Source organism: Rhagoletis zephyria, unplaced genomic scaffold (assembly GCF_001687245.7).
Source record: "Rhagoletis zephyria isolate East Lansing unplaced genomic scaffold, Rhagoletis_zephyria_1.1 Rzeph_scaffold_08367, whole genome shotgun sequence".
NCBI lineage: Eukaryota > Metazoa > Arthropoda > Insecta > Diptera > Tephritidae > Rhagoletis > Rhagoletis zephyria.
This window is the reverse complement of record NW_016165447.1, coordinates 3,582-12,906: the sequence shown is the minus strand read 5'-3', so window position 1 is coordinate 12,906 and position 9,325 is coordinate 3,582. Positions and strand designations below refer to the sequence as shown.

The 9,325-nt window shown below is 36.8% G+C and overlaps 1 protein-coding gene across 1 annotated transcript; it reads right to left on the bottom strand.

Annotated features, from left to right (window-relative positions):
- Positions 1-2,473: 2,473 nt before the first annotated feature.
- LOC108374998 (adenosine deaminase CECR1-like) lies at positions 2,474-8,802 on the bottom strand. Its single transcript, XM_017631062.1, has 7 exons — positions 8,657-8,802; positions 4,623-4,718; positions 4,058-4,555; positions 3,804-3,973; positions 3,237-3,418; positions 3,037-3,173; positions 2,474-2,937 (listed from the first exon to the last, which is right to left on the bottom strand). Exons 2-7 carry the CDS (start codon positions 4,696-4,698, stop codon positions 2,474-2,476), a joined length of 1,527 nt encoding a protein of 508 aa, XP_017486551.1. The 5' UTR covers positions 4,699-4,718; positions 8,657-8,802.
- Positions 8,803-9,325: the final 523 nt, after the last annotated feature.

Genomic DNA, 9,325 nt, shown 5'->3' with positions numbered 1-9,325 from the left:
AAAGGTGATTCTCCCCAAGGATAGTTAAATACAGTAATTGTACTCCATGGAGCCTTAATATGGTGGCTTAAACTCACGAAATCGACAGCGCTCAGAGGTCTGCAAAGAACAACAATAAGCACCTTCATCCAGTTATTCCAAACGAAGTCGTTTTTGCAGCAGCAATACTTAAATAATGGAGCTCATGGATAGAGGAAATTGCAGATCATTGGACTGTTCTAGACACATTGGGTCTTGATACCCATCAGTACAGGACTACTTATTGTATAGACTCAACCATCTTCGATAAGAAATACAAAGAAGTGTAGAGCGAGATGTTTTCTCATCTGAACTGAGGCTCAATACATCTTTTCCACTCCCCTATCCGTGCAGCGAAAACAAATAAATGATGGTTACTTAGGAAGCACCTCGGGGCCTCACTCAAAGAATTACAAAGAAAAAACAAATTGCATATATTCATCTTTTCTGGCAGTCAAGAAGCCTAGAATACTCTCCCAAATTTATAGAAATTCAACTTGAATGGGTGACTTCACTCAAGATATTGAGAGTAATTCCAATGCTGACGAAATACCAAGGAAATGTTCGACTACCCCAATGCTTCTGGGAATAGCCTTGATTGGTAAGCATACTACTTACAGCACTTTTAAAAAATTTGTTTGAGATTAAACTCCGCTAATAGCCAATGAACGATGGAACAATATTTGGTCCAGTGAAATCTCCAGAAAACTCTATAACAGAAAACGCACGCAGTTGGTCTTAAGTTTAAACATAATAGAAATATCCTTCCTTATAAAGACACGCGATGAAACTGTGGTCGAACTCAGCGAAACATTGCTGCAAGGACTTATGTAAAAGAAGAACAAAATGTTCAACAGCTTTTATGCCAATGCCTGGTTTTAGGAAGAAGCATATTAGGTTGGCCTTGCAAACAATTATTTTAAGGATAGCACCAAAAAAAGTGATTTGTATCCCAATGGGCCTTTCAACATCGAAAGGGTTTGATAACTTCATATTGTGTCACAGCGGGCTAATATTGGCCGAATACCTATGTTCACCACGAACCCTGCACGAAATTCTCAAACCAAAGCAGTGACGTTGCTCAATGTAGGTCCTAGTTCGCTGTTTTTTTTATTAAAGACACTGAGATTTTAAAAATATTTTCACTAAAATTGTATTAACCTAAATGTACAGCTGCGAATTAGTTATCTAATTTAATGTAAATTTTAAACATTTTCAAGATAAGATATGAATTATATTTAAAACGTAAATGTTAACACAACTGTTTTATATATAATCCCAAACTTATGATATAAAATCATTCAGTGTTAAACCTTTTTTTGATTGGGCATTGGTTTTTTCAATCTTGCTATGAATATGTTGATGTGTGAATTCATAACTGCTTTGAGTGAATGGAAAACTAAAAAAATATAAACCTCATTCTTAAGCGGAGAATAAGTAATGAAAACTGAATAGAAAAAAATGGTTGATTTAAAATTGAAAATTATTTCACACTTACGCAACTCTGCCCGGGACATAGGGACATGTACAGAAACGAAACAGCGAGCAAACTAGCAAGGTGCGACTATGCACTGAATGTGTCGCACGTGGAGGACATGTGTGCCTCGCTCAGGCAGATCAAGGCCATAATTGCCAAAATTCATCACTCGAAGGCTAGACAGAGGTGGAACAGTGCAGTATCGTATAGTATTGCTCTGAAGTTTCGGTCGGAACCCACTCTTAAAACCAGATCTCTTTTGGGAATGAGCAAAGGAAATACCTACAAACTTAAGGCAGTCTGCACAGGACACTGACACGTTACCGAAGGATAAGCTTACCCTTCAATAGGTTCTGTCGCAGCTGCGGGAAACTGAGCTCAAAGGAGACAGTCGAGCACTTTCTGTGCGAGTGTCCAGTTCTCGCGCGAGGATAAGGCTAAAGACACGCGGTAAACCATTCCTGCAGAATATTTCAGAGTGCAGCTGTCTCTCCCTGTATGACGTACTGGAACCCGCCAAATAGTTGTCGGTAGCTCGAGTTGTGGAATGGAAATGACAAAACTGGCCAATTGTCTATCGCCAATGTGACAATCCGCTTAAACCAACCAACAAGCCTGACTTAAGAACTACAAAATTCCACCCGCGTTTTTTTGAGCACATATATTTGGGCTACACATTTACAATACAATAAGAAAGTTTTATTAGATGGCAGTTGAGAAGTGCATAACCAAAAATTTCATAAATTGAATATAGGAAATTCTTGCACATGCAGTAGTACATAGCATGCATTAAGGCGCCCAGGGTTAGCAGTCGCGCCTAAACACCCCAATTAAAAACAAATGTCAAAATCAAAGTTTTTTGTTTTTTTTTGTAAAAATAACTACTTCTTTGTTCCTTCACATTTTAACATCTGATAATCACATAATGACCTAACTTAGCGTAAGGTGAATCTGTAACTATGTAAGAGAGTACATAAATCAAAAGACTTTTCCTTGTGCCACATCACTGACAAACCGCTCCCAGGCCTGTTCCAAATTCTCAAAGGCCGTCCTTCTTTCGTTTTCATTCATAACTGAGTACCGTATCGAATTCCAAACAAGGCCTTTAAGTGTTTTCAGTCCCACATGATTTGGTGCCAAACTCATAATGGTGTAGTAGAAGTCGTAGCTTAGACCTTTGGTACCCCAGAAGCCGGGGTCGTCGTTACAGATAACCATTGGCAGGTTTTGAGACATATAAAAACTAGCCGGATGATTGCGCAGGTCGGTGACCAGATGTAGAACTTGATTCGATATGGGACTCACTTCGATCGCCACGTCGCGTCTCTTGACTGCGTTCCACAATACTGGATGCTTTAGCAATGCATAGCCATGACCGATGCGTGTGGTGTTGAGCAATAGAGCGTCTAGGAGGTTCATGTCTGTAGCGGCGCCATACCAATCTAAAAACGAGAAGAAAGTATGCGTGGTAAAGCACTGTACTACTATATAAATATGTTGGTAACATTCAGCTAAAACTGAGTAACACAAGCAGTACTCACTCGTCTCGCCTGCATGGAAAAAATACTTTGCGCTCCGCGGTAAATCCGCCAACTCAGCTACGAAATTATGCAGCGGCTTACCTCGATCCTCCTGGCCGACCAAATCGAAACCGATAATAAAATCAGTGTGCGCCTTGCTGGAGAATCAAAAGAAAAAAAATGTTGATATATTATTCGTTGTCAAGATCTCGATAGCTTACTGCAAGCTCTTGAACTTTTTGAACTTTTCAGAAACGCGGCTACGTTCAACATCGCGATGCGTTGAGAAAATCGCCTTGACGCCCATAAAGCTTGGATACTGACGTCGAAAATCCTCCACAATGGTCAGCAATTCATGCACTGTGCGTTCTGGTGAAAATGTGCGGCCGCTGTAGTCGTACAACTGAAAATTGGCACAAAATAATAGTTTTAATATAAGGCTGAACCCACACCGAAGACGACAAAACGCTTGTTGGTGTCGTATAGAGCAAGCGTGCAATACTTCTTGTTATTCAACTCAAACCAAATGAGTCGTAACACGACACAGATGGGATACAAAAAAAAGAAATGTTTTCTTGTCGGCCGACAAAGAAAAACGTGTCCTCTTCGGTGTGGGTACAGCCTAAGTGCAGTGGTGTCCGTTTAACTGGGCATGAGAAATCGCACCACATTTGTTCTGTTCTTTTTTGATCGAGTGAGTAGTTGCTTAAAATAAGTGGTTAAACTAAGTCAGTGTGAGTCCATTAACCTGGCCATACTGCTTTCATATTTGCCTGCCGGACCCTTACCTCCTTAAAATCCATGCGCAATTCCGCATACATCACATTATCCTCGTACATTTCCTCCAGCATGCGCCAACTATAGGCACGAAATGCCGGCAAATAGCGCAGCGCATCATTGGTGGTCGCAAACATATTCTGGAACTTGCGCCAGACATGCTTGATCGTCGGATAATCATCTGTCAAGGGTTAGTTAGAAAAGTTCTTTACTCTCCACACAACACACATTTTCCAATAGTCTAACAACACCATCTCTTACTCACATTCCGGTACTGGCGTGTACAAATTGATCAACTTCTCAAAACTTCGATCGTACGTAGCCGGACTAAGCGATCGCGCACGTTCATCACTTACACGCACGTACTGCGTCGCACAGCCGTGATCGCGTGCCGTCCGCCGAAAACTCAATATGCTGGTGCCCTCTTTGTTGGTGCAGCGCAGCAAGCCTGGCATATAGGAAATGTTGCGCACCATCCACTCGGAGCTAACACTGGCCGTGTTGTGCAAATGCAAAATGGCGCCCTTCGGCATGCGCTTGAGAAATTTCAACACCTTGCTTTGTTCGACGAGCTTCTTGCCCTTGAAGAAATGCAATCCAGCTGCATTTACATCCGGATCGTAGAATCCTGCACCCAATTCGTCATACTTGTAGCGCATAAACATGTCATTGACCTTATCCTCCACATCGTTGAGATGTATGCGGGCGCCGACAATCAGCTGATCCTCGGCTTGTATAACTGCTTTGCGAGCGTCTTCATAAGCTGTGAAGCATAGATTTAATGCGATTAGGCATAGGGAAGAATGTGTACCTTTGGTTAATTAACTTACAAATGAAAATCGTGTCTGCATAGCTGAGTAACTGCAGAACGCTGATGATCGTGACCAGATATGAAGTTGACATCATCCAACTGCGAGGTAGTGAGTCTGAAAGAACTAAACCGTATAGATATGTATGTAGTTCAGTGAAATGACACACTTTGGGTTCATATGTGATAAGAATCAAATAGACCCCCTTATATTTACAGGTCAAGCGTGCTGAGGCATACTTTATACATTCTCAAATTCGATGCGAAAAATTTGTAACATTTGATAAAAATTTAGTTTTTTTAATAAAATTATGTTTTTCGCTACCTAAAAGTGCAAATGTGCTAAGTCCACTTTTTTCAATTTTGAATTTTTGATTGACACAGTTAAGACGGGTTTTCGCCTTTTCAAATACCTTATGGGGTCTTGCGAGTAGTTGATCTTCGAGATGGAGGAGGAAATGTGGAATTTCAATAATTTAATAATTTGTACAATAAAGGTTATCACAATCTGGTGCATATGGTCGTACATTTGCATATTTCAAGGCATTTACAAAGTCACAACAATAAAATACAAACGGTTATTCGAAGTTCTGCCTCAATTAATGGTGTCTATTAAGAATCAGAAAATTTTCACTTTTACAGCCTTTAAGCTACCTTTACACGGGTCGATTTCTGTCGACTGGAAAATCGACCAGCCAAAGCACTTACATTTACGATTGAATTGAAATCGAATTGAAAATCGACCCGCGTAAAGGCAGCTTTATTGAGCTCCAGTAAATGAATAAATGTAAAGAGAAAAAGGGGTTACCGAGATACACCTTAGTAGTCATAAAGTGGGCGGTGCCACGCCCAACCCATAGCGTCCTCAATTATTGAAATATCGGAGTTTTCGCATTTCTGAAATTTACGCTTCTACGCTGAGTTTGGTAGAGATTAATTAATCGATTAATGATTATCAAACTTTCTGCTAAATGATTATTGCAGTCATCGATTTTAAGTGAATTAGCTTTAGTAGTTAGCGATTTATCGCAGCTTTCGTGATAGAATAACTCAGTGAGAGGGGAGACCAATATGTTTGCATGTATGTACATATGTATTCATATGTATAAAAAAAAATATTTATTGGTTCAAAAAAGGTGGGTAGGCACTGTGGCCAATGCTAAATTTCCGAAAAATTGATAATGATATTATTTTGTACCAAAATGCTACTTCACGTACTAATTTTCAATAATTCGCATCCAATATTTACTGAGTTGTTCTTGCATTTTTCGAAAATACCGTTATACATACATATGAGTAGTGGGCGTGGTTGCAGTCAGTGTGTCCATTTTCAATACCAACCTACCTTGTATAAATGGCAACCTACATACCAATGTCCGTTAAAATATCGAAATTTTTGCTCGAGTTATCGCGTACTCGGACGCAAGTGCACTCGGATATAAACATTTAGAAGCCTTTAATATGTAGGGATGTCAGTGGAAAAATTACAACGATGTATTCCTTTTGTTCGATACATCAAAATATATGTACATACATTAGGGAATGTATGATGAAACAAAAACACCTTTTTATTAAGCTTGTAAAATTGTTTTAATCAAATTTTATTATTATTATTATTTTTTTTTAATTAAAAACAAACTTTGTATGCATTTTGAGCAGCTTTACGCTCATCAATTCAATTCAAAAAAAAAAAAATAATAATAATAATAATAAAATTTTATTAAGACATTAGGGGTATTCTCGATCCGTTGCATACTGTCTAGCATGGCATTGTTGTTTTATGTGTTCAAACGCAAAGTATGCAACGGATCGAGAATATCCCTATTGATATTCTCGAGGCATCAAAACATCCAAAACTATAAAATTTATGTTTTCGAGCTTTTATAGCTTCTTCTGGCAATTGACTGATTACACTTGATCACAAATTTTTATGTTTTTCTTTTATTCACCGGATGCCCTTACCCAATGCCTATGTAGAATCGCTCACTAATTCCGAAAATCGAGTTAATTTTTTTTTTTTCTATGGATAATTTTTCGAACAGCCGCTGGAGTGTAGTGGTTAGCGGTGTGCGATACCATTCCGTAAAAATACTCAAGCTACTAATGAACAAAATCGTTGCATAATAGAGTGTACATGGCGTATGAGTAACATTCTGTCCTGCTCATATTTCATACAAAAAAATTATTGCGCATTTGAGTACTCGTCCTTTTGTATTTATCCATCGATCCTTTTTCATTGGTAGCTTGAATTTTTGGCAACAATTGGAAAAAGTTTACACAGAATTTGTTATATCTTATTTATTCTTTAATAAAAAAAAAAATCTGAAATGATTAATTGATTTCTCAGCCTCATTTGCTGCATAGGATATTCGTGATTAAGTGGAACTGCTTTCATTTAACTGAATAACGGTAAATTGCGAGCAGCTCTAAACAGGAATTGGATAGAGCCTTGGTAATTTTTGCTGTAAACCAGTGTTATTAATATGGCGCCGAATATTATTTATGGTCCGCGGATGAGGTATTTGTGTATCCAAGACAACACTCAGCAAAATACTTTTCCATTGCATTTAAAAAGGCTTTTTATTTAATTTGATTTAATTTTTAAAATTACTTTTACTTATTTTTGCTATATTTTAATTTCACATATATTTTTTTCTTTCCTTTCATTTATTTATTAGTTTTTATTGTTTTAAAAAGAGAATTATATATAATTTTTTTTTAATTTCATTTCATTTTTAAAAAACTTATTATTTATATTTGCTATAGTATATTCATTTCACATATTTTTATTTTTTCTTTAATTTTCTTTTATTTATTAGTTTTTATTGTTTTAAAAATAAAATTATATATATATATATTTTTAAATTTCATTTAATTTTTAAACAACTTATTATTTATTTTTGCTACAGTATTTTCATTTCACATATTTTTATTTTTTCTTTAATTTTCTTTTATTTATTAGTTTTTATTGTTTTAAAAAGAAAATTATATATATATTTTTTTGATTTCATTTAATTTTTAAAAAACTTATTCTGTGCGTCCTAGAAAAACTTTAAGGTCTTCTCGTTAGCAGATGTTCCAATAAGTCTTTCGAAAGACAGCAAAGGCTTTCTAGATAAGTATTTGCTGGACTTGGCAGAATAAGGTTTCATATCAGCTTTGTCCTTTTTATTATTATTATTATTTAAATTTAAAAGCTATAGTTTGGTATGTGTGAATAGTTTTTTTATTTGTTATAATTATGTAGCATTTATTTTGGTTCTATTCAAAAAACTGAAACTTAACTGAAAACTTTAAAGTCGTATGTTCGTAGTTTCTACTTGTTACATAGATCATTTACTATAATCACTTTACTGGCAAAATTTTTATAAATTTTTTTTTTAATTTTTTATCCGCCGAGGTACAACGTTTAACTTAATACCTGTTTTCGCATCACATTATTCAAAACTGCGTTGGCTTCGTAGTCGAATATTTAACTTAGTTGCACCACTGTAGGGATTGTACAACAAATAAATATCAAACATATAACACCGTTATTATTAATTTGTTATTTGAGCAGCCAACCATTTATTTACTTAAGTAGCGACTGAATGACACATCAAGGATACCCATAAGGATTTTTAGCCCTAATTTGTCAACAGCTAACACAACAAAGTTCAATTCCACAAACTTGTAAACATCTGTGCTGGTACGTATGAGTCCTGGCCAGTTGGGTAAGGGTTTAAGCACATGTTGAGGCAAACACAAAAGCCACTCAGTAATTAACTATTAGCGGTAAAAAAAAATGCAACAACAGCACGAACTGGCACAATTCTTCCAAAGCACGCTTTGACAAAATGATGACGCGATATGTGGGACGATAATTAACCACTATGTATAAGAGCAGCAAAGTATCTGCCAATGGTACGAGTATATAAACATTTGCACTGGATTGACCAAGCATTGGTTTAAGGTAGTGAATCAAATGTTTGCTCAGTTAGAAATCGAAATTTTTGCGCCCTTTACAAAAAGCGTCTTTCAAATATGAATCACTAATTCGCAAGAGTTCGTACGTACCACGAAAATAACTGCTTTAAAATATACCGAATAGAATTTAATTTCACTAAAATCTCCACTCCGAATTCCGCCTACAACCGGCAGCCACCACCGATGGTTTTTAAGCTCTGATATCGAATACTGTACAATTGTACAACGACAGAGAAGTGTAGGCCAAAAAACTGAAACTTACATTTGTACCNGCCACCACCGATGGTTTTTAAGCTCTGATATCGAATACTGTACAATTGTACAACGACAGAGAAGTGTAGGCCAAAAAACTGAAACTTACATTTGTACCTACAGGCACACACACACACGAAAAGTGGCTAAAGTGCCGCACACAAAAATTCACAGGCGGATAGTTTCGCAGTTTGTCTTTTCGTCTCGTTAAGTCGCTTGTAAGTAGTAAATGATGACACCTCTCGCCGTGGCGTTGTGTGGTGGGTATTTGGTGTGTAGTGTTGTCTATCATACAACATACATTTGCACAACTACCCAGCCAGCAAAAAATCTAAAAAATTAATACGAAAATGGAAAGAAAAGTGGATTAAATGCGGATTTTTGACCGTTTACCTATTCCGAAAGTATGTGGCAGAAACGTTTGCACGTCTAGAAAAGTACTGAAAATGTGAAATGTGAAACGGTTACGTTTTCGGCTATTTTTCTCAAATTTTTCCGATTTAATTT

Excerpts from the sequence above, each read along its gene's own strand:
- LOC108374998 (XM_017631062.1), bottom strand. The coding sequence starts at position 4,698 with ATGATGTCAACTTCATATCTGGTCACGATCATCAGCGTTCTGCAGTTA. Across the intron at positions 3,174-3,236 it reads AAAAAGTTCAAGAGCTTGCA|CAAGGCGCACACTGATTTTA; the intron begins GTAAGCTATCGA and ends TTGATTCTCCAG. Across the intron at positions 2,938-3,036 it reads TTTCCATGCAGGCGAGACGA|ATTGGTATGGCGCCGCTACA; the intron begins GTGAGTACTGCT and ends TCTCGTTTTTAG.